Source organism: Chiloscyllium punctatum, chromosome 35 (genome assembly GCF_047496795.1).
Source record: "Chiloscyllium punctatum isolate Juve2018m chromosome 35, sChiPun1.3, whole genome shotgun sequence".
Lineage (NCBI taxonomy): Eukaryota > Metazoa > Chordata > Chondrichthyes > Orectolobiformes > Hemiscylliidae > Chiloscyllium > Chiloscyllium punctatum.
The window spans coordinates 8418143-8444198 of record NC_092773.1 but is presented as its reverse complement, the minus strand read 5'-3'; the positions used below and the strand labels follow the sequence as shown (position 1 = coordinate 8444198).

Below are 26056 nucleotides of genomic sequence, written 5' to 3'. Positions count from 1 at the left end.
CTGCACTGTCAGGAAGACAGCCAGTTTGTCAGTTCTCCAGTGAAAAGGAAGGCCATGAATATCTGACCTGTCCATATTTCCTCTTTTCCATGAAGGAAGCAACACCGTGGTGCTCAGCACCTTGCATTCCCATCTGACGGAGAAGTCATGCACTATCAATCACTTGCAGAACAGAAGAAAGCCATTGAGCCCTGAGATAGCTCTCCGTGAACCACTGTCCTTTTCCTACATCCCTGCAATGACTCTCCTTTTTTGAATAATTATTCAATTCCATTGTGAAAGCTCTTCTTCAATGTGTTCCCACCATATCAGCCCATTCCTGAACACAATTCATGACGCAACACAGATTCTCATCTTCCTCCTCTTCTTTGGTGCCAAACAATATTTTAGTGGCCACAACTTGGAATGAAAGCTGCCCCCAAATTGGAGGGAAAATCTAGACTAAATCAGGTTTAGCAGAAGTGCATCAATGAGGAATTAAACTTGACCAATCAGAGGTTGAGAGGGGGGTCTGAGCTCTGTTCCCATTGGTCAATTTCAGAGTCTCCAATATATTATCTGTTCGCCATCATTTGAAGTGGCTTTGTTCGAAGGGTTGGTGAGAGGTCCGAGCTGTTGTCCTGATTTGTGTCAGGGTCTGACTAGAACAGCTTAAGCAGTTAGTGAACTGAAAGCTGAGTTGCAACTGGGCCAGGCACCAACAGGTAACAGACTGCAACTACCTACCAGAGCATTCCCGATGGAACACCTTTGACAACTGCCCCAGGTGAAGAACCTCCACTGGCTTTGTCCAGACCTCAAATCTCTCTAACAGCTGGTGATCCAAGAGGACCAGATGTTTGCTGATTCAAAGTGTTGTGACAACCGATAAAGAATCGAAGATTATGGAGGCACTTTGTTTTAGATTAGATTAGATTCCCTACAGTGTGGAAACAGGCCCTTTGTCTCAACAAGTCCACACCGACCCGCTGAAGTGTAACCCACCCAGGCCCATTCCCCTACATTTTCCCCTTCACCTAACCTTATGGACAATTTCTCATGGCCAATTCACCTGGCCTGCACATGGGGACTATGGGAGGAAACCGGAGCACCCGGAGGAAACCCACACAGACACAGGGAGAACGCGCAAACTCCACACAGACAGTCACCCAAGGCTGGAATTGAACCTAGGACCCTGTTGCTGTGAGGCAGCAGTGCTAATCACTGAGCCATTGTACTGCCCCAAATGTTCACATGAACCAACTGAGATTGAAGTGATTTTTCTGTCCTCCCCGATTCAGAAAACTTGGTTCACAGGAATGCTCTGTATCAAAAATGGGGTGTTGCTCAGCTGATTGGCTGAACGCAGAATGAGGCCGACAGTGTGGGTTGAATTCCTGCACTGACTGAGGCTACCATGAAGGACTCTCCTTCTAAATCTGTCCCCTCATCTCAGGCCTGGTGATCCTCAGGTTATACCACCACCACTCTTCTCTCTCAGAAGTCAGAGTAGCCCTATGGTCTTGTCAGATGATGGTGACTTGACCTGTATGTTTCAAAGTCCGTGTTCCTATCATTGTGGAGGGAATTCTGAATGGAGGGAGGTTAGTTGAATCCAAAGAGCACCTACCTCCTTCCTCACATTGACAGAAATGCAGTGATAGCTCCTAACACATATTATGGACAAGGCCAGACCACTCAAAACATTCCAGATCAAAGCTTGGCAATTTGTTTCAGTAAGAGTATGGTGGAAATTACCCAAAGTTAGCTCGGTTGACTACCAGGTTTTAAAACAGACAAAACACTTTCCTGAAGAAGGGCTCATGCCCGAAACGTCGATTCTCCTGCTCCTGGATGCTGCCTGACCTGCTGCACTTTTCCAGCAACACATTTTCAGCTCCTGTCCACTGACAAGACCAAACACAGACGAGGCGACCCCTTTGCGGAACACCGCTCCTCTGTTCTGCGGGAATGAGCGAGTTTCTCGTCACTGGTCATTTGAATCTTCTGGTTGTGCCAGTACTTCTGTCTGAGGTCTACCTCTATTCTCCAGCAAAGCCCACTGCAAGCTGGAGAAAATGCCTCTCATTCACTGTTCCAGCAATTTGCAGCCTTCCAGACTCAGCACCGACTCCAGCAGCTTCAGACCCCATGAACACTGTCCTCCACTTTGAAGAGGCTCTTCGCCTGCAAGAACCTGTGTGTCATTGCACAGCATTGTTCGCGGTCGGGCTGACCTACTTGTTGCTGGTAACCCTTGCCATTAACACTTACTCTTCAGCTATATCTCTTCCTTATTATCTTGAATCCTGCCTTTGTGTTTGTTTTTCGCTCTGGGCCATCTATCCCAGCTCCCCTTCCTCCTTTTCTGTCGAGTGAAACCTGTCTTTTCCAGGTCCGCTGCAGTTGTAAAGATGTTATATCAGACTGGCAACATTCACTCGGTTTCTCCAGCATCTCCTCTGTCTCTTTCTGACTCAGACAGGTCCACACAATTCTTCCCAGGTAGTGAGAGCAGTTCCCAGCAATGAGGAGTTAATCATGCTTTCTGCAGAAAAAACACAGGGAAAACCTGGTCTTTAAAAAAAAAGCCTTTCATTTCCTCTGAACACTTCCATTGAGTGATATCAGTGACAGAGAAATTACTTGCTTCAAGGTCAACTGACGAAGTCAGTCGAAGACTGTTCCTTTGTCAAGTGCCCATTCGGAGAAGAGACCAGGGAGGTGTGCGTATGTGAGGTGATTTCTCCAGGAATGCCCCCAAACAGATTTGCCAAGCCCATAATCACATTAAACTGACATTATCTGCAGAGCTCCAACGCACATCTTGTGCTGCTGATTACAGACAGTCTTACTGCAATTATTTTTACTCCTACCCGCCCCAATAATTATCAGCTTGAACTGTGAGCACCCTGTGTGATGTGAATTGTCTGTGAGAACATTTTCAAACAGATGATTAAAGTATACATTCTTCAACTAGGAAGTGGCTGGTTAAGACAGGGCAAATAAGATTCCCAAAATGCCATCCACAAACATAAATAAGACATTTGCAACCATTACTCTCCAGGATTCGCTGGGGTGTAAAGACACAAACACTCATAGCCCTGTGAGACAATTACAGGGATGGATGATTGTACCTTCCATTCTGCCAGCAATATTTACGACAAGAAATTGTAATTTGGCCATTTAATTAATCATCTTTATCAAGGTCAGTATCTGAGAGTGGGAGTGATTCAGGAATCTTATCCCTTGAGATATGAAGGGTTTTTTTTTTCCAAATTGCTTCGATGTCACTTTAATCAATTTGATCCTGTGAAGCAGCAGTGAGTGCTCTCATTTCCCTTTCCAGTCCTGCAGATAGTCTCTGGAGGTGTCCTGGTGCTGTGTGCAGTCAGACCTTCTGCACGTCAGAAAGTCTGCATGAAATCTCAGTCCATCTTACATTCATGCTTCTTTGGATCAATTCCCACTCCCTGCTTCAAATTGTTACTTCATAAGATGGTGTGAGGGGCAGCGTACTGGTAGAGAGAGGGGATTGGCTGACTGGCAGAAGGCAGAGAGTGGGGATAAAAGGGGGTCTTTCTCAGGATCGCAGATCATGGAGTTGCACAGAGTTCAGTGTTGGGACTACAATGATTCACGTTATACATTCATTATGTGGGCGAAGGAATCGAGAGCACTGCTGCTTAGTTTGCAGATGACACAAAGATAGGTGGAAGGATAGATGCTGTTGAGGAAATGGGGAGGCTGCAGAAGGTCTTGGACAGGTTAGGTGAGGGCCAAAAAAGTGGTAGAGGGAATATAATGTGGGAAAGTGAGAGGTTTGCACGTTTGGTCAGAAGAGTAGAGGGAGAGATTATTTTCTAAATGTGGAAATCTCAAGTACTGTTCTTGGGAGTCCTGTTTCAGGATTCTCTTCAGGTGAACATGCAGGTTCAGTTAGCAGTTAGGAAAGCACATGCAATGTTAGCATTCATTTCAAGTGGTTGAGAATGCAATGGCAAAAGTGTGTTGTTAAGATTGCATAAAGGGTCTGGAATACTTTTGAGCTCCATATCGAAGGAAGGATGTGCTGTCATGGAGGGGGTCTGTTGGAGGTTTACAAGCACAATCCTGGGAATGAAAGGTATGTCATATGACAGGCAGTTGAGGACTCTGGGTCGACATTCCATGGGGTTTAGAAGGATGAGGGGGACGCTGATTGAAACTTGGAGAATACTGGAGGGGCCTGTTGATCGAGTGGACGTGGAGAAGATGTTTCCACTGGTAAGACTCAAGGGCACAGCCTCAGAGTGAAGGGACAACCCTTTAGAAGTGACTTGAGGGGAAATCTTTTCAGCCAGAGGGTGGTGAATTTATGGAATTCATTGATAGAAGGGCTGTGGAGACCAGGCCATTGAATAGATGTGCTGTGGTCTTTGGCTCAGAATTCTACATCGACACTCGAGAGGGTGCTGTGCTGTCACAAGTGACATAATTAAAACGATTCATGGTCTGTCACCCTTAAGTGGCCAGAGAAGATCCCACAATTTCTAGTCCAGACAAAAGCAGATGGATTTCCCCAACACCTTGACCAATTTCTATCCCCTCATCAAGAGCACAAGAACAGGTGATCACATGACCACATTGCTGTTGCTGGGAGGTTTCTGTGCATCAGATCGATTGCCAGTAATCTGATTATAATGTTCAAACAAAATTCCCCGAGATGGGAAACATACTGGGGCATCCTGTAGTTGTGAGAGGCACAATATTAACAAAATGACTTTCTTGATTGGTTCATTGCTGACAATTAATTAATTAGATTCTCCTTCTCTTTCCAATCTTGTCTTGCAGGTCAACACCATGGAGTTAAATTGTTGAATTGGACTTGCTATGGCAACTGGAGATGCCATACACGTCCAAATCAAGTGTCCGTCTCAGGTGAATAACTCGCAGCTTGCCTCAGTGTTTCCGAGCTGGCCTGCCGGAAGCAACATGGGGAGTGTGAGCAGCCTCATTTCAGGCCAGAATCTCCAAGGGAAACAGTGCAAAGCCTTGGAGTATGGGAACATCAAGGCTACCCACCTCCACAAGCTCCTCAGGCAACAAGACGGCCTGCTGAGGTTTGACACCAGCCACCAAGCAAGCGACAAAGGCTCCAAAGCAAACTCTGAGTGCGAGAAAACAGAGGACTTCTTCTATATCAGTATCAGCAAAACCCATGAGCTGACCAACACAGGCAAGCTGAAGAAGTGCACTGTCCAAGTCAAGCCTCACAAAGGTGGACCGGTCAGCATGGATGTGCAAGAACCACCATCCACACTGCTACCATTCTCTGGCCAACTTGACAAGGTGAGTGCCCTGTCTCACCCAGGACAGTGACCGGACTTGCAAAGTGCCCTGCGAGATCCCAGTCAGGAAAGGTGATTGTGAAATGAGTGTCTATGTCAATCAGAACAGCACCAGGTACAAGTTCCTCAGGAACAGGGACGGAATTTCAGTGGAAATGGCAGGGTCCAGTTGAGTGTAATTTTAGGTGCAATGTTGAAGGTTGTGATTGATTAGTCTGAACGTCAGGACACACCTGTAAAGGCAGAGAACAGTTTCACAACAAACAAGATTGTAAGGAGGGGACAGTGAGGACACCAATACCAACTTCACCTGAAAGATCAGTAGCTCACATATGTGAGAAAGCTACAAGGTCCTACATTTTGATAACCTGAAGTAATTTGGTGCAACCAGGTCACACAGTTGGAAATGGCAGACTTTCCTATCAATGAGCTCACTTTGGACTTTGATCAGGTGCTTGGCTATGGTTAATGAACCTCATCAGAATAATCCTGCTATTTCCTTATTGCTCTGTTGAGTTCAGAGAATTGCCACAGGCCTTTGAGTCCAACCTGCTTTACCTCCTCAGATGACAATTCTTTCTCTCAGTCATCCTATTTGGGGTTATCAACCTTCCACACCTTTCAAGTAGAATTTAATGATGCATCACTCGTTGCATGAAGAATATTTTCAGGTAGGTCACAGACCAGGAATCCTGCAGCACACCTGCCAACTCCCTGAATCCTGTTCACCATCTACAAGGCAAAGCTCAGGAGTGTGATGGGACACTCCACAGTTGCCTGGATGGGTGCAGTCCTGACAACTCAAGAAACTTGACACCATCCTGGACAAAGCAGCCCACTTGATTGGCAACCCATCCACCACCTTCAACATGCAATCCCTCCACCACTAACATACAGTAGCAGCAGGGCGTACCATCTACAAGATGCAATGCTGCAACTCATCATGGCTCCCCCCAATACTAACTTCAAGCTCACAAACCTGGTCATTCAGGAGACTAGGGCAGGAGTTAATGGGGACCACCAACTACATGCACCCCTACAAACTTATCAACATCCTGACTTGGAAACATATCGCGGTTCCTTCAGTGTTGCTGAGTCCAAACCTAGCAGCTCCATTGCTAACATCGTCGTGGGCCTACATTGCAATGTTCACGAAGGTAGCTCACCATCTTCTCAAAGTCAGTGAATGTTCAACAGCCAGTAACACCGACATCCTGTAGGGATCTATCAAAAACATTAGGATTAATATTTACTGGCTTGAACCTTTGTCCCTTTGTTCTCATGCATCCACTGAGATCAAAAGATTGCATTGGTACAGATCCACTGCACATCTGTAGAGCTGGCCAGACATGGCTTCTTCCTGGGAGATGTGAAACAAGGGTAAGGTTCATGTTAGCTGCCCATTCCCATCCACCTGAAGGATGGGACGTACTGTTCCCACACGGTCTGGTGTTCAGGACAAGCCAGCAAGATTTATTGAAATTGCCGTTAGATTTTCATGTAGGAACTCAGAGTTGAGTATTACTGGGCACAACATGGTCATTCGGCTGTCAAACTGAAGAAATTCATTTTGGAAGGCACTGGTGATTTTCCGAAAAAAGGTTGGTCAGTTTTCACGCAGTAAGATCCCATATCAATGAGCTGCTGTTGATGGAGAAACTCAGCACCATTTGTGGGTAGAACAGAGAGTTGATGTTTTGAGTCTGGTAACCCTTCATCAGAACCTTTGTTGCTCAGGAAACAGGACCTGTGCATCACAGTCTGAGAGCATTATGTGGGATCCCTGGCCCACACTGCTTTTGGGATGTAGGTGCTACTGGCTGGGCCAGTATTTATTATCTATCTCGAGTTGTCCTGGTGAAGAGGGGAATCAGCTGCCTTCTTGAACCGCAGCAGTCCTTGTGATGTAGGGACACCCACAATGACCTGACGGAGGGAATTTCAGGGCTTTGTCCCAGTGACATTGAAGGAACAGTGACAATGTTTCCAAGTCAGGATGGTATGTGCTTGGAAAGGAAGTTGCAGGTAGTGCTGCCATTGTCTTACTCAGTGGCCGTGGCCATGAGTTTGGAAGGAGCTGTTGGAAGAGACTTGGTTTGTTTTTCAAGGTTACTTCATCCAAAAGCACAGGAGTTCCTGGCCCTCACCAACCTTTAGAAACTCCAGGGAAATGGTATGAATGGCCATTTGTAACCTTTCACTGGAATTTCTGCGGGAAATCTCCTGTGCTGCCCCATTCTCTCCACAACTCATTTCAGTGTCAGCCCATTTTCCTATGCGTGAATCCTCTGAGTGTGGGGTGGTCAGGAAGTGGGCAGAAAGTGGCCGTTAAGTGGATGAAACCGATCATCAATACAAGACAAGAGAAATTAACTATGTCCTCTTCTCTTTCGGTAGAGTACAGGAAAGAACATGGTCAGGCCAACAGTGCTAAAGGTGATGGCACCGAGGAATGGCAACGCTGATGTGAACTGTATCTCAGGGAAGCTGGCAAATCAAAAGGGAGAATTTCAGGGCAATCTATCGAAGGTAACGAAGCATTCAGAGATGCATGACGCTCACGAGCAGGAACACACAAACCATTCTGGAACCCTGTCAGACTCGGGTCGAAATTCCATGTCTAGCCTGCCCACTCCAAGCACAGAGCCAGTTAGTGCAGCAAACCTTCTCAGCAGGTTTGGAGGCTCAGCGCATCTCATCAGTCAGGGAGTGGGCTCTCTGGACAGCATCTTGAACACTGGAAGCTGTAGCACATCTACCCCGGAGAGCAGGGAGTGGTGGGCCAGCCACAGCACAAACCTTCCCCAGCCCCAGAAAGAAGCTGGATGGGAGGGACTCCGGCCAGCTCAGGATGTGAAGGCAACCGCTGTCCTCAGACTGGACCAGGACAAACAGGAGATAACCAGCCTGACGCAGTCAGGCGACACCAAAACAAAGGCACCAAGGAACCAACATCAGTTGGTCCTGCTCCAGCTCAGCCAACTCCAGCAAGACAAGGCCAAACTTCAGGAAGACTTCACACAACTCCTGCAGGAGCATGACAGCCTCAACGCCAAATGCAAAGCCTACCAAAGGGAACAAACTGAACTTGCTCCAAAACTGGAAGAAACAAAATGGGAGGTAGGTCATAATACTAGTGAATTGGAGAAGGAGTCAGCCATTCAGCCCCTCAAGCCCACTCTGCTATTCAATACATTGACAGCTCATCTTATTGTTATCTCAAGTCCATTTTCCTGTCTGCCCCCAACAACCCTGGACTCCTTTCAACTGAAAATGTCTCAAACTCAGTCTTGAATATATTCAATGACCCAACTTCCAGCTCTCTCTGGGGAAAAGACTCATAATCCTCTGAGAGAAAACAAATCCTCCTCATCCCTGTCTGTAAACAGTGCTTCTTAGTTTAAACTCTCCCCCAAGGGGAAACATCCTCTTGGTATCCACCCTGTCAAGTCTCCTCAGAAAGTGTGAAGTTTCAATGAGATCACCTCTCAGTCCAAGGAGTATCAGTCCAACCTAGTCAATCCTTCCCCCAATAAAATAATGGCTTCCTTTTAGGAAACAGCCAATTGAACTGGTAATGTGGCCTTCCTTAATGAAGGAGACCATACCTGCACACAGTACTCCAGCGGTGGCTCTGTACAGTTTGTAACAAGCCTACTTTGTTCCTCAATCACCCTTCCACTCTTGATCAAAAGGTACACCAGTATTCACAATGCTAGGAAGGCTACAATATTACAGCGACTGTAACAGAGTCTCAGACTGACCGGAGAGGGAAAGCCACAACAATTCTGAGGACATTTATTGTTGTCCCAATCTTGATTACGTTCTCTCTTCTGAGAGACAGGGACCTTGTGTGTTGAGTACATTTCAAACTCAAGAATTCTCTTGAAAATTCTCTTCAGCAGAATAAACAAATTGGAAAGCATCATTGGAATTTAGTGGCAAGCTCTTTCACATCACTGTCAGGTAAAACACGGCTCTATAAATGGCTAAAACACTGTCCACACACTTGACACTCTTACATATATCTGCACTTGAGACTATTTAAGTGCTTTACTGTCTCTCTCGTGTTTCAAGCAGGACTGAATATTGTCAGTTCAAACTCACCCAGTTTAGTTTTTGACACAGTCACTTGAGAGTGTGCTTTTTTAGACTGAGGTTTGAGATGTATACAGTCTCTCTAGTCCCACTACTCCATAGGTCACATTGTAAAATAAAAATGCTTTTCCTGTTACCAAGATGACCGATTAAAACCTCAGGTGAAACCAGGTTTGAAATAACAAGATCTATTACCAAGTCTCTGATGTCAACACAAAACTTCTCCGACAAAGATGTACAAGTTAGTTAATATACACAGTCAGTCATATGAAGGTATTAATTCTCATCTCTATAAATATCCCCAAGACAGACAGACAGACAGACAGGACAGAATACACACACACACACACACAAACTTCTTCAGCAAAGAGAAACAATAAACAGATTTACCTGCTGGTGTTGGCCTGAAATAAAACATTGAATTATTCTTAAATGCAAAAGGTTGAAGTGTAGGATGCATTGGAATCTGTTCCTCTTGATGTACAGTCTTGGCATACAGTCAGACAGCACAGAAACAGACCCTTCGGTCCAACCAGTCCATGCTGACCATAATCCCAAACTCAACTCGTCCCACTGCCTGCTCCTGGCCCATACCCCTCCAAACATTTCCTCTCCAGTACTTATCCAAACATCGTTTAGACATCATCATCGTGTTGTGAAGTCACCAATTGTCTCTCAAGTCTTGCAGGCAGAGTTGCTCAGGAAATAAAATCTTGAAATGTTCTATGAAAAGAATCAAGTGCTTTCACCCTGAATTGATGGAGAGGATTTTCTCTTCTGAACTTGGACAGATCAGCTGGGAAGCTCGTTCTTAGGAGGCTTGCCTCCAACTCAATAAAAACCTCTGGATTAGTGGTGCTGGAAGAGCACAGCAGTTCAGGCAGCATCCAAGTAGCTTCGAAATCGACGTTTCGGGCAAAAGCCCTTCATCAGGAATAAAGGCAGTGAGCCTAAAGCGTGGAGAGATAAGCTAGAGGAGGGTGGGGGTGGGGAGAAAGTAGCATAGAGTACAATGGGTGAGTGTGGGAGGGGATGAAGGTGATAGGTCAAGGAGGAGAGGGTGGAGTGGATAGGTGGAAAAGGAGATAGGCAGGTAGGACAAGTCCGAACAAGTCATGGGGACAGTTACTGAGCTGGAAGTTTAGAACGAGGGTGAGGTGGGGGAAGGGGAAATGAGGAAACTGTTGAAGTCCACATTGATGCCCTGGGGTTGAAGTGTTCCGAGGCGGAAGATGAGGCATCTTCCTCCAGGCGTCTGGTTGTTTTTACCTCTTTGATTTTAACCCTACTGCGAATCCTCTTGCAAGGATGCCTGCCTTAAAGAAGTTTCCCTCCTCGCTCTACAAGAATCTCAGGGACTCCCTCTCCCACTGCAACTCCCAGGTCATTTCCTCTGCCCTGAAGCTCTTCAACCATGTCATGAAACAAACTCGCTACCCCAGCCACATTCGCTACCTCAGTGCCTGCCTCCGTAACCAACTCATCCCACACGGACTCCGGACCACCGTTAAACCAGCAGAGTTCGGACCCGAACAGGACAAACAGTACAGACTATAGATTCAAAAACACCAGCAACAGTTCCCCTTCAAGATCCTCCGCTCCACGCTTGCAGCAATGCGCCGTCACCTAACCTCCCTCCAGTCATCCCTGCCTCAGCTGAGGGCCACAGTCTCTCAGAATTGCAAAGGACCCACTCTGTACTACATCCTCAGGAGAATTCATACACTCAACAAACAGTATTTCAATTCCATCTCAAACATCAAAAACTGTAAGTACAACAAACTTTTATCCACCCACCTCCATAACCAGGGCTCCTCAAACATTCCAGAAGATTCCCCTGGCCTCGGAATCTATTCCGCCATTAGCCATGTGGCTGATGCAGCTGCCACCCCCATGCTGATTGATGATGTCACTTCCGCCCCCATCATGGCCACTCCCACAACCACTTCCACCCCTCACAATTCCTCATGCATCACACCTGACATCACTTCTGCCCTTCACATCATCGCTGATGCCACATGCTCAGTGACTTCCGCCACCCCTACTGCTGTGGTCACCACCACTTCCACCCCCACCAGCGCCACACACCTGCATTCTGCTGACATGCCCCCCACAGACCCTACTGTCACTATCCCCACCCCCCAGAACCCCAAAGGGAACACTACCCCTGCTCATGACTCCACCCCCATTCCCCCCACCATCACACCCACTCCAGGTACAGGTTCCGCCCCCACTCCCAGCTCTACACCCACACCAGATCCCAGCTCCCAGCCCTGCCGAGTTTTCACCATTCCCCCTGTCCTCCCCCTCACTGAGGATGAACCATCAGTCCTCAGCAAAGGACTCACCTTCATCCCCCTCCATCCACGCATCAATGAATTTAATACACGCCGTGATGTCGAACAATTCTTCCGTCGCCTCCGCCTCCGAGCTTACTTTCACAATCAGGACTCCCGCCCACCTTCCGAGGACCCCTTCGCCCACCTCCAACACACTGCATCCACCTGGACACCCCGCACTGGCTTATTACCTGCCCTCAACCTCTTCATTTCCAACTGCCGCCGGGACATTAACCGCCTCAACCTGTCGACCTCCCTCCCCCACTCCAACCTCTCACCCTCACAACGCGCAGCCCTCCAATCCCTCTGCTCCAATCCCAACCTCACCATCAAGCCAGCAGATAAAGGGGGCGCAAAGGTAGTCTGGCGCACTGACCTCTACACCGCTGAAGCCAAACGTCAACTCGAGGACACCTCTTCCTACTGCCCCCTCGACCATGACCCCACCTCCCATCACCAAACCATCATCTCCCAGATGATACAGAACCTCATCACCTCAGGAGATCTCCCACCCACAGCTTCCAACCTCATAGTCCGGGAACCCCGCACTGCCCGGTTCTACCTCCTTCCCAAGATCCACAAGCCTGACCACCCTGGCCGACCCATTGTCTCAGCATGCTCCTGCCCCACTGAACTCATCTCTACCTACCTCGACACTGTCCTATCCCCCCTCGTCCAAGAACTCCCCACGTACGTTCGAGACACCACTCACGCCCTCCACCTCCTCCAAGACTTCCGTTTCCCCAACCCCCAACGCCTCATCTTCACCATGGATATCCAATCCCTCTACACCTCCATCCACCATGACCAGGGTTTCCAAGCCCTCCGTTTTTTCTTCTCCAGATGTCCCCAACAGTACCCTTCCACCGACACTCTCATTCGTTTGACTGAACTGGTCCTCCCCCTTAACAATTTCTCCTTTGAAATTCTCCCACTTCCTCCAGACCAAAGGGGTAGCCATGGGCACATGTATGGGCCCCAGCTATGCCTGTCTCTTTGTTGGCTACATAGAGCAGTTGATCTTCCGTAATTACACTGGCACCACTCCCCACCTCTCCCTCCGCTACATTGATGACTGCATTGGTGCCACTTCATGCTCCCGCGAGGAGGTTGAGCAATTCATCAACTTCACCAACACATTCCACCCTGACCTTAAATTTACCTGGACCATCTCTGACACCTCCCTCCCCTTCCTGGACCTCTCCATCTCCATTAATGACGACCAACTCAACACTGACATTTTTTACAAACCCACCGATTCCCACAGCTACCTGGATTACACCTCTTCTTACCCTACCTCTTGCAAAAATGCCATCCCGTATTCCCAATTCCTCCGCCTCCGCCGGATCTGCTCCCAGGAGGACCAGTTCCACCACAGAACACACCAGATGGCCTCCTTCTTTAGAGACCGCAATTTCCCTTCCCACGTGGTTAAAGATGCCCTCCAACGTATCTCGTCCACATCCCGCACCTCCGCCCTCAGACCCCACCCCTCCAACCGTAACAAGGACAGAACACCCCTGGTGCTCACCTTCAACCCTACCAACCTTCGCATAAACCAAATCATCCGCCGACATTTCCTCCACCTCCAAACAGACCCCACCACCAGGGATATGTTTCCCTCCCCACCCCATTCCGCCTTCCGCAAAGACCGTTCCCTCCGTGACTACCTGGTCAGGTCCATCCCCCCAAACAACCCACCCTCCCATCCTGGCACTTTCCCCTGCCACTGCAGGAACTGTAAAACCTGTGCCCACACCTCCTCCCTCACCTCTATCCAAGGCCCTAAAGGAGCCTTCCACATCTATCAAAGTTTTACCTGCACATCCACTAAGATCATTTATTGTATCCGTTGCTCCCGATGTGGTCTCCTCTACATTGGGGAGACTGGACGCCTTCTAGCAGAGTGCTTTAGGGAACATCTCCGGGACACCCGCACCAATGAACCACACCGCCCTGTGACCCAACATTTCAACTCCCCCGCCCACTCTGCTGATGACATGGAGGTCCTGGGCCTCCTTCACCGCCGCTCCCTCACCACCAGACGCCTGGAGGAAGAACACCTCATCTTCCGCCTCGGAACACTTCAACCCCAGGGCATCAATGTGGACTTCAACAGTTTCCTCATTTCCCCTTCCCCCACCTCACCCACGTTCTAAACTTCCAGCTCAGTAACTGTCCCCATGACTTGTCTGGACTTGTCCTACCTGCCTATCTCCTTTTCCACCTATCCACTCCACCCTCTCCTCCCTGACCTATCACCTTCATCCCCTCCCCCACTCACCCGTTGTACTCTATGCTACTTTCTCCCCACCCCCACCCTCCTCTAGCTTATCTCTCCATGCTTCAGGCTCACTGCCTTTATTCCTGATGAAGGGCTTTTGCCCGAAACGTCGATTTCGAAGCTCCTTGGATGCTGCCTGAACTGCTGTGCTCTTCCAGCACCACTAATCCAGAATCTGGTTTCCAGCATCTGCAAGTCATTGTTTTTACCTCAATAAAAACCTCTCCAAGCTGCTCATTGTTCAGAAAAACAAGGCAGTGACATGAGAGTTTGTTTTGTTCTGATGGAGGATCGAGCAATTCACTGTTTCTCTCAGCCCACTGACTCCACAGGTCACATCATAAAAGGAATATTTTTCCGATGACCAATTAAACAGTATCTAAACCAAACAAAATATTCTCCTCACCAGACAAGGAAGCAGTTATCCCTCATTATGTGATTGCAAGGAAATCTTGTTAAAGCATTTTAAAGAAACCAGTCCAGGCATTTTCACAGACCTTGAACTATGTTTGCAGGAGTTGGGGAAAGGGGTATTAAAATCCTTCAAGCAACATTAAATGTAAAGCTGCTTTGTAACAAAATGGTTTGAGTTGCTTGTGAGAAGAATGGGAGATTTGGAATTGGAGGAACCACAGTGATATGTTTCCTATTGCTGTGAAATACATTATCTGGATTCGAGTTTGTTGCTGTGATATTGTCAGCAGGCAGAGCCAATCTTTCTTAGCACTTGTACTGAGCTTCCATTTGGTGGGAGGGCTCCAAAGACTTCTCCATTTCCACCCAGGAGTGTGCTATTTTCACTGTTTCCCCCAAAGTCCCCCCCCCCCCCCCCCCCGCCGTCTCCTGCTTGAAGATATTGATTTGGATACGAGCCTTTTGACCATGTTCTTGTCTATCATGGTGTTTCCTTCCATCAGAAGAGACAGAATAAATGGAGGCTTTGTTGGTGTTCCATGTGAATAATGCACTGCACTGACAGCGGCTTTTGCAACATTGCTGTTTCAGGTTTGCCAGAAGTCAGGGGAGATCTCACTGCTGAAACAGCAGCTGAAAGACTCGCAGGCTGAGTTGATGCAGAAGAGCAGTGAGCTCTTGTCATTGAAGAGCCAGCTGAGAGAAGCCAAAGGGAAGCTATCTGCTCGAGAGCAGGCAGTGGAGGAGCTGCAGAACCGCCTGCAAGCCAGGGACAGAGAGCTCGAGGTGTGCGAAAACGAGAGGCAGCGTATGAAGAACGCAGCTGACCTGCTGAGGGAAAAGGTGGGCCTGCAGGACGGCCAGATCCTGCAGCTGAAGCACAGGCTGGCCGGCTGCAAAGAGCTGGACATCCACGCTGCACAGGCTGATCCCACTGCCTGCCACAGCGGCTGCAGGGAGCTGGCCCTACGCAAGCCTGAGCAAGACTCTGTGGCTCTGCGAGGGGAGCTGGCAAGCTTACAGGCCCAGCTGGAGCAGGAGAAGAAATCCAACTGGGAGCTCTCCTGCAACTTTCGCCAGGAGCGCCTCGTGTGGCAACTGGAGAAGCAACAAGTGATTGAGTATCAGAAACAGCTCCAGCAGAGTTACACCGAGGTGCTGCATCAGAACCAGAGCCTGCAGACAGTCATCCAACAGCTTTCCACTGAGCTGAAGGTGAGCAATCTTAGGGGCAGTGAAAAGCAGAGCACTGACATTCACTACCAGGAGATTGTCGCCACTGCCCTGTAACAAGTGTAAGAAATCTTGCTGCTTGGCTCAGGTTTGACCACTGTTTGAGTGGATCGGAGGGTTCATCCAGCTCACGGTCAGAAATTTCCACACTGTGAAGCCATATGACTTGACTTCAGTTGAGCTGACTTCAGAATGACTGCCTCACAATGCACTCTCTCAACGTTTACAGACACGTGTCATTGTGAAGGTGGGAGACTACTGACTGAGGTTGCTGCTAAGCTGCCTTCACCTGTTTACAGCGAGCTCTCAACGCTCAATTCGATAGTCACTCACCATTCCTGGTTAGCTGCTTCTGCACAACACATTCTCTGAAGGTGACATGACAACGGTGGGGTCACTGAAAGGCTGGTGAAGAGGGAAAAGGCTGACCAAAACAGCACAGCCTTTCAGAATAAAAGATCAACAATTCCTCATAGCAGGTCAGCAGCAAGTGACGACCAACTTGGATGGCCAGGGAATGAAGTATGAGTATTCTCCATTTTCATGAAACATAACTGGCCTCAATTCTTTGCCCAGTCTCCCTGCCCGTCATCAGCATCCATCTTTTCAGACAAAACTGCATGTGCTGGAATCCAAGGTCAACAGGCTGGAAGAACACAGTAAGCCAGGCAGCATTAGGAGGTGCAGAAGTCAACATTTCAGGTATAATCTTTCTTTGGGACTGCTTTAACAAGCGGAAACCAAGATCTGATTGGCATTAGAGAAGCCTGGCCAATACTACAACTGATCTTTAAATGGCAAATGAAGGTTACACTTTCATCCTTCATCCACAACGTATACACACAGAGCACTGTCAATATTCCAATCATTTAAATCACCTCCGTTACTGAAGCCCAGATGCCAGGGAAAAGGTCCATTTCTGGAACAGCCAGTAACAAAGCAGGTCATTCAGGCCACCGTGTCTGTTTCATGGTGTATGGAGAGTTTTATCCAAATTCTGTTTTCATTTCATCTACCTACCTTGGCTTTAACATCCATAATTTTACTGAACAAGAAGTGAGCAATCTCAGTGTTGAAATTTTCAATTGGCCTGCAAGTTTTTTATTTTGAAGGTGGGGTGGATGAGATTTCTATCTTCCCACTGCCCATGGGGTGAGGAAATGTTTTCACACCCTTCCCCCCAAAGGCCTGGCTTGAGTTTTAATTTGGTATTCCTTTCTTCTGGGTTCCCCCCCGAGCCAGGGAACATTCCCTCTTTTCAGGAATAAGCCCTTCCCGATGAAGGGCTTATGCCCAAAACGTCAGTTCTCCTGCTCCTCGGATGCTGCCTGACCTGCTGTGCTTTTCCAGCACCACACTCTCGACTCTGATCTCCAGCATCTGCTGTCCTCACTTACTCCTAAACATTCCCTCTTTCTCAAGTCGATTAACTCCTGAGATGATCCGTGAATTGTCAGAATCCAGAGATAACCAAGCTTGAGTTCACCTATTGACCTCACAGGCAGATGGTCCTCTGGAAAGGGTGCAGACAGTTTCATTACAAACTGATACTGCAAGAGCTCAACAAAACTACAGCCCAGAGCTCGGGGGCACACTCCCAAGTAATGGGTGCGAGCAAGGGAAATTTGGGAGACCCTTCGACATGGACAGAACAATAGGAGGTACTCACTGGTCAACACAAATAAATATTTAAAATTATCCAAATGACAGAGTTTCGGACTGAGCCAAGCTTTTAGGCAATACATTTGAGAGTCCCCACCAATGTCTGGTGAAAACAGTTTCTCAGCTCTCCTCTTAATCCCCTACCATCACAATCCAGACTCTCTGGTCACTCATGCTTATCTGTGCCCCTCCTAACCTTATATACCATCTCTCTAACATCCCCTCTGAACTTCCATGACCCCATGGAAAACAAACTCAGTCGAGTTCACACTCCAGCTCAGGCAACGTCCTGGTAAATTTCCTCTGCATTCACTTTCTTGCAATTTTTTTTCTTCCAGTAATGTGGTGATTCGAACTGCGCACACATCTCCTGGTGAGGCCAAACCACTATTTTGTACAATTCCAGTATTGCCTCCCTGCTCTCATATTCTATGTCTCAGCTATCAAATGCAGAATTCAAACATGCCTTATATATGACCTTATCTACCTGCCCCGCTACCTTCAGCTCCCTCTGATCATTAGTACATTCCAGGGCCCTAACATTCACAGTAGAGTCCTCCCCTTGCCTTGTCAGCCATTCCTAGTTGAATGACCTCACATTTTTCCATGTTCCAGTCGGTTGATATCCTCCTGCAATTTCCAGCCATCTCCTCTCTGTTTACCACCCCTGCTGGTCACCACTACACTTCTTGATCATTTTCCTTTTGTTTAAGTCCCAGTCAGTGATGCAAATTACAAACAGCAAGAGCCCAACATTGTCCCCAGTGGAACCCCACTGGAAACTGACTTCTAGTCACAGAAACATGTGTCCACCATCACCCTTTACTTCCTGCCTCTCAGCCAATCTTGGATGCAGCATGTCTCTGTGCCTTGGATCCCAGGGGCTTTTCATTGCTTGACCAGTTTGGCATGTGGGACCTTATCTCAAACTTTGCTGAAGTCCATCACGACTACACCAAAATCACCCAGCTCATCACCAGTCCTGGTTACATCCGCAAAAACTGTTCACGTTTGTCAAATTCAACCTTCCCTTCGCAAATCCATGCTGATTGTTCCTGATGAATCTGTGTCCTTCCAAGTGTCCATTTATTCTGTCCCTCAGAAGTCAAATCGGGTAACCTCTCCCCCACTGACCGGCCTGTATTTCCCTGCTGTATCCCTTCCTCTCTATTTTCATCATGGAACAACACGAGCAGTTCTGCAGTCATCTGGGGCCTTACCTGTGGTCAGAGGGAGGATGTGGAAATTATTATCAGGGTTCCTGATCGTCCCTCTCTCAACAGCCTGATGGACATCTCGTCAGGGTTTGCAGATTTCTCCTGTGTTAACGCTGCTAAACCCTTCCAAACCTCCTCTCTCCCACTACGTTAATTTTTCCAGTATTTCATAGTCATGCTTGCTGATGTCTATTTCTGTGATGTCCTTTTGCACTGTGGATTGACACATACCAATTAGCCCCATGGTCCTACCTTGCATACAAATGTCCTTGTTAATACTTGGTCAGTTAAAATCCTGTACTACCACTGCTGCCTTGTTAGCCGTATACTTTTATGCAGTTTGATTCTTCTATCTTTCTCTGACTGTGTTGGGGCCTATAGTACACGCCCACCAGACTATTTGCCGTTTTGCAATTTTTACTTCAACCTATTTGACAATCCTTCCAAGATTTCATCCTACCTCAGTGCTATAGCCGACTGCTTGATCACTCCTCTTCTATCCTGCTCCCAACCTATCATGAAGACCCTACAAGCAGGTACACTGAGCTGCCAACCTGTCCATCTTTCAGCTATGTCTGGAATGTTATGGTCATGGCTGGAATGTTATGAGGCCAGCACAGTGTGACTCCCTGCTGAAAGCTGCATCTATCTCTATATCCCTGCAGCTGGGATCAGGGTTTCACCGGGTGAATCACTGTGACAGAGTCAGTGACTGAGTTCTGGGCAGCACTCAGTGATGCTTAATGTATCCAGCAATCTCACTCCAAGTTGGTTTCAGAATTAGGGCCAGTCAAGTGTAAAGTGGGAGGGTTGGGGGGGTGGGGGGGTGGGGGGGGTGGGGGGGGGGTGCGGGTGGAAGGAAGCCTGTCAACATTTTGTACATGTCCTTCCTCAGAAACTAAAACCTGGTCTGTCCTCCCTGGTTTAAACAGAAAGGTATCCCAAATGTCCCCTTGCCATATCTTGCAGTGTGCCTTTGAGTTGGAGCTGACCAGACCTCACCATTGAACACACACAGTGATGCTGTTGCACGATCATCTTCAGCAATGAACATCCACCCACCTTTCTATGCCGTTCTGTTCTACCTCAGTAACTCGGACTACACTGGGATCAGCATTGCAACCTGACTCACCTCACTTGGATTTGAAGTGGAACTCAGTAACATAACTGACATATAATCTGCCAACCAGCAGTGCTTTTCTAAGCAACAGAACAAAGGTCAACACATCAAAGTGTCTTGTCCTACTTATCACTGTGATATTCTGCGGGAAACTGGGCACAATTGCCTTTCAAAAAGCTATCGCAGACATTTTGGGTTTTTCTGTGCTTTGTGATTATGATAATCTCAAGGAAAAAGTGTCAAATGCTGCAAAACAGAACCTCAGAGAATTGTGCAAAGAGGCTGCCTGAATTTGATTTTTCCATCCCGGGATATAAACTGTGAAGATGTGGCCAGGGGCTCTTTACCCTCAAAGACCTGTATTCCCAGCTGCCTGTCTGCATTAGCTAGACAGCCCAGGGTGACAACAGATATGGAAACAGACATACAGGTTGTTTCTGCTTTGCTTACTACTACGATTGCCTGGAAAGTATTTGGCGTACACTTTCTCTCCAGAACAAAGACCAATGCTGTGAAATTGTTGGAAACGATGGTGATATTTACCGTGTTAACTGGAATCTTTGCAATAAATTGGTTGATAAACTTGATGTGGTGGTTTCCCTCTTGTTCCAGCATATTTGCATTTGATTTTATCTCACTGTATCATCAGGAAGTTACAAACACACCTGATCCTCACTGTGTTGTCCCTTCCATCTTTTCAAACACAATGTGCATCTTTCATAAGGAAACAGCAAAGGCCCCCCAAGTGGATAATCAGCGACCCTTCTCTTGATGCCACAGCAGGTTCAATGGGCTGGATGGCCAACTCCTGACTTAATTTGATTTGAATTATTGTAGCTACATGTACCTAAGTACAGTGAAAAGCTTTGTTTGCAAACAAGGTCACATAGAACACAGCCTGCTTAGGCATAGAGCTGCACAAAGCTAAGCTCCAGCAAGGATGTCTTGAAAGTAGAAATGTTCCTGTTGAGTGTGGTTGACAGAATGAGCCAAGTACTAGGCCTGCTCAATCATCAATTCCTCCACATGCTTGTTCTCCAAACCTCCTTGCACCTCTCCCCACCCCTGCCGTGGTCACTTCATCAGAGATCTCAGAGCTCCTCACAGATTTCACTCTCTTGAGCATCTGCCATCACTCCACCACTGGCCAGCCCTGACCGAAACTACCCAAGGACCCCAAGGTCTAGGAGTCCCTCCTCAAACCTCACAACTTCTCCATCCCCTCCCCCTTGTTACGCCTTAAATCATTCAAACCTAACTCTGTCAGCAAGCTTTTTCTCACCAGTCCTAATTTCTCCCTCTGTTGTTCAGTGTGAAATTTTGTTGCCTGCAAAGTACCATGGAGCATCTGAAAGTGTGGAAGGTGCTATAATAATGCAAACGACTATCAGTATGATGAAATGATGGGATCTCAATTTGATTTGCCAGTCTCTGCGGACTTCCGAGTACAATTCAACCATTATTGGGTCAAGAGGGAAGCAACACATTAGCCTGAGGAAAAGCCAGAAAAGACACCCATTGGAATCCTTGGAGAAACTCTCTCTGTTGCCCAGTTCTGCTGGTGGATTAACCCCTTACTGTGACAGAACAGAGACTTTAGTTTCTTGCCATGATGGAGCTCCCCAGCTGCACACTGTCAATACGGCTGCATCTTGCCCATGGTTTTGGGTGAACATGGGTTATCACAGCTGGGCCACAGAAACACAGGGACACACATCACCACCACCACCCCCTCCCCAAACCTGGCCGAAAATATCCAGAATCCAGGTGCACTCTGACAATAAGAGCACTCCCACTGTTCCGTCATCATTTCCATCAACAGGCAGGAGCAGTTACTGTGGTGTTTTGTGTTGAACGCTGGTGTGAATCCTCCCTGACCAGCTGCAGACAGCCACACAGTTTGCACAGTGGGTTTCTTTGTAAACCACTGCCATATTTTGATTACAAATGCCCTGTTTATTCACATCTTTCGCACTCAGTCTTTGTATTTTCTGACACCCACTGACTAACTCTCCCCGAGGTGTTTCAATGAATTGTGCCCTGAGCAGCTCAGCTTAATACTTCCTCTGGCTATCTCTCAAGCTCAAATGATTAGAGTCCAAAAGAACAGTGAGGGGTGCAGTAATTACCTGAACACACAAATTCAGGATATACAGGTTCTCGGGGAGGATCGTGGTTACCTAGAACAATACAGTGCAGAACAGGCCCTTCACGTGTTCATCATTCCAAAGAGGAGTCACAGAGCATTCAAAGGACGAGTTGTTTCTCTCTCCACAGGTGCTGCCAGACCTACTGAGTTCCTCCAACACTGGCTGATTTATTTCAATTCTGATCTCCAGCACATGCAGTATATTGCTTTAACCCTTCAAGGATTTGATGGGTTAAGGATTTTGTGACAACTGAGCAATTGAGTTCAAGCCCAGAGACAAACACAAGTTGTTGCAGATGACCAGAGATCTGAAATTAAAAGATTAAGGGCTGGAGGAACTCAGCAGGTCTGGCAGCATCTGTCAGGAGAGAAACCGAGTGAAAACTGCAGTGAGGTTTCCTTGATCCCAGTTCTAATGAATGGTCACAAATCTGTCTGTTCTCGCCAGAGCTGCTAACAGACCTGCTACGATCCAGCGTTTTTAAAAAAAAAATGTTTCAGCTGTTTGACATCAATTGTCAGAGCACTTTTTATGAAATACATGATAATATTTCATTAGGTAGCAGTGTATTCCTCCTGCTCGTCACTCAGATGCAAGAATATGAATTTGCAGATTGAGAGTTGGTCTGTCTGGATCGGATTTGCCCAGCCTGTAGTTTTAGAAAAGAACAAACCACCAGTGTCAGACTGAATGAACACAAGAAGCTGGTAAACGGGGTTAAACACAGCCTCAGCAATAAGGCTAGCACAACACTGGACGCTGCAGCAGCAGCTCCTGCTGTCCAACCTCTTTTGAAATTCGAATGCCCTAATTTTGTGGCACAGCCCATATCGGAGGTTAAAGCACAGGACTCCCATGTGGTTTGTTCTGTCCAAAGGGAATGCTTATTAGACATATCAGCCATCTGTTCTTGCCAATACCCAGCACTGCAACACCCAAGACCTAATCCAATCGATGCTCAGCCCTTTGAAGAGAACGCCACCAGGCATCTGGGTCTTTCCCCAACTAATGAGACATCAAATTCAATGTCCCTGTCAAATGTGACCCATTTTCTCTGGCTTCCAATCTCCAATGTGACACCTCTGTCTATAAGTGGCACGAACAGCCCATCTCCGAACACAGAACACACCAAACACAGGAAACCTGTTCAAGTGTGAGTTAAACAGAAATTAATTTTGCAAAGAGGAAAAACACACGGCACTAAGAAACAGCTCTCAACACCATCGCATTGACTTGCAGAGATGTTTTCATTGGTAGTTTGAAAGATGTTTCGGTACACAATGTGTTGTTAGAAGTATTCAATTTGCCAAGTCTTCCAGCAGACACTCACCTTCCTAATTCCAACCTTTCTAAAAGAAAGAGGATATAAATGAACATCTTTTCAAAGACACATAGCTGTCTAGTCAATTTCTGCCAGGTTTTCATTCCAAGGATAATTTGGGATTATTAATTAGACCATGACAGTGAAATGGATGATCAGCCTCCTGCCTCCTGTAGATAAGTGTCTGCACAAACCATAATCTCTTAAACACTGCTTCACTATTTTCAAGAATGATTTGCAATAACAATTGCTTCCAAATAATACTGTCATTGATCATTCTGCAATAGGTCCACTTAGAAATGTGCTCTTGCAACTTAGTAAACTATCCCTGGGTGCTCAAATGAGCTGTTAACAGGCCAACTGTGCCACTCAGTCACATCAGAATGAGTGATTAAAAACCGCAGTCAAAGAAATGTCTTTTCTGGTACAGTTCCACCAGAAGGAAGAGGGAGAGAGACGCAAAGGTTTGAGGAGGAATTTCCGGAGCTTAAACAGGCCGCCAATGGAGCGAGGGATCCCAATGTTATGGAGGGGTAACAGCAGACATCGCAGAGGGTTGCAAGGTTCCACATTACTGCAGTGAGAGATGACACAATGATATGACATTCACTGGCCATCGAATTTGGCCCCTTCTTTGGAGGGGATCTTAAGGATCAGTACAGATTCTCCATCCAGCCTCAACTGTGAAGGCACTTTGGAATATTCCCAAGGTTGGGATGGGCACTGTGGCAGTGCAGGTCTTCCTTTCACTTGTGAATTTCTAGTACTGCTGAACAGTGAAGGGGACATCTCACAGGTGGCTGTGCAAGTTAGTAACTTTCCAAGGGTTTGTTGTAAAACTTGCCGTTCAGGAACAGGTTTCTGAAGTTTATTTTAAAACACTGGCCTGTCTCACTGCTGCAAGAAATGAAAAACTTTTCACTTCCAACAAAACAAGCAGTTATTACAACTTTCCCAATGGAATTTCATGTGACAGGGGGACAGATCCTTTCAAAACTCTCTTTATCTTGTGTAGTTAAATATGACAGGTAACATAGAGGCTGCATGATCAAGAACTAGAATCAATGAAGCAAGAATAAAATGGTTGTTTTTCAAAATTCAACCTCGCCTTATGAAAATGGCACTGAAATTACAATTAGGGAAACACTGTTGCTTTTCAGAAACCCACTGTGCAAACTGTGTGGCTGTCTGCAGCTGGTCAGGGAGGATTCACACCAGCGCTCAACACAAAACACCACAGTAACTGCTCCTGCCTGTTGATGGAAATGATGACGGAACAGTGGGAGTGCTCTTATTGCCAGAGTGCACCTGGATTCTGGATATTCGGCCAAGTTTGGGGAGAGGGTGGTGGTGGTGATGTGTGTTTCTGTGGCCCAGCTGTGATAACCCATGTCCACCAAAACCACATGCAAGAAGCAGCCGTATTGACAGTGTGCAGCTGTGGAGCTCCATCATGGCGTTTGTTCAAGTTGATAGAACACACACGGGTGTCATCAGTGGTCTGACTTGCTCTCTTTCACACCAACATTAAAATAAACAGACAGCTTCTGTTTTACAGCAAACTGAGAGGTACAATTAGCTCCGAGGTGAACGATCTACAGTGGAGGCCTAATCGAACAATTGTAAACTGGGAGCCTGCCTGAATCACCGGGGAAAGGCCACACTGTAGAGATATGAAAACAAAATCCTGATTGACCACTTCCAATGCACTGCTGAGGGAGTGAGTGCTGCACTGTCAGAGGTGCTGCCTGTGGTGTGAACATTAAACTCAGCCTCTTCGGGTGGATGGATGGGTGGATGGAAAAGCAATCCCACTGCACTTTCCTTCCAAACACTGGGAGGGTGTTGCAACCCAAATGGCTTGTGTGTTTCCAAAAGCATGTTTCATTGGCTGCGGGAAGTCTTGAGCTCAGGGAAGTTTATTAATCGGGACACAGAGAGACAGACAGACAGTCCAACCTCACACAGCAGCAAGCAGCAACTCCTGCAGTCTGCCGCGAGTGATGTGGAAATGTTGGTGTTGGACTGGGGTGGACAAAGTCACAAGACACACAACATCAGGTTATAGCCCAACAGGTTTATTAGAAAACACATGCCTTTGGAGCACTGCTGATTGGAGCTCCCCTCGAAGGGGCACTGCTCTGAAAGCCTGTGATTTCTAATGAACCTGCTCAACGATAATCTGGCGTCATGTGCCTGCTGACTAGGCAGCGTCAGATCATACGATGTTTCTCAGCTCACGATACAGCTTTGCTTTGTACACAAGTGTGATATTTAGAGGATGTTGTGCACCGCATAATGACGGGCTTGGCGTCTTTGCAACTTGATCAGATCTATCCTCAAATCAGTGTGGGCCACCAGATACTTCATCATTTATCATCCATTATTCCCTCCAGTACACAGTCATTGCAAACCATCCATCAATCTCTGGCAGTTGGATTTCTAAGCAGTGCACGTTAATGATGTGAACATTAGTTACGGTGGCGTAATCAAAGACACATCCTTCATAAAGCACAACATCATTCATCGCACATTCTACCCCAGCAAGTGCCTCATCTCTCTGAAGCTAAACACGGAGACAGCTTATAACAAAGAACTGTGGATGCTTGAGATCTGAAACAAAAATAGAAATTGCTGGGAAGAGTCAGCAGTCTGGCAGCATCTGTGGAAAGAGAGGTAGCGAGACCAGTGACCCTTCTTCAGAAATGGACTGGCAACCTGAACTCTGTTACTCTGTTTCCCTCTCCACCGAAGCTTGGAGAAAGTGAAGATCAGAGTCGAAAAGTGTGGTGCTGGAAAAGCAAAGCCGGTCAGGCAGCTCTGATCAAGGGCTGATGCTCAAAACGTTGACTCTCCCGCTCCTTGGATGCTGCCTGACCAGCTGTGCTTTTCCAGTACTACACTTTTCC

General features: G+C 47.2%; 1 protein-coding gene across 3 annotated transcripts in view; it reads left to right on the top strand.

Annotated features, from left to right (window-relative positions):
• Positions 1–19357, top strand: part of LOC140459616 (leucine zipper putative tumor suppressor 1-like) — a 41257-nt gene extending 21900 nt beyond the window's left edge. For all 3 annotated transcript variants that reach the window (XM_072553902.1, XM_072553903.1, XM_072553904.1), the window contains 3 exons: positions 4813–5310; positions 7707–8429; positions 15036–19357. In XM_072553902.1, the coding sequence (XP_072410003.1) occupies positions 4852–5310; positions 7707–8429; positions 15036–15734 (1881 nt within the window). In that variant the 5' untranslated portion in view covers positions 4813–4851 and the 3' untranslated portion in view covers positions 15735–19357. The remainder of the gene's footprint in view (positions 1–4812; positions 5311–7706; positions 8430–15035) is intronic.
• Positions 19358–26056: the final 6699 nt, after the last annotated feature.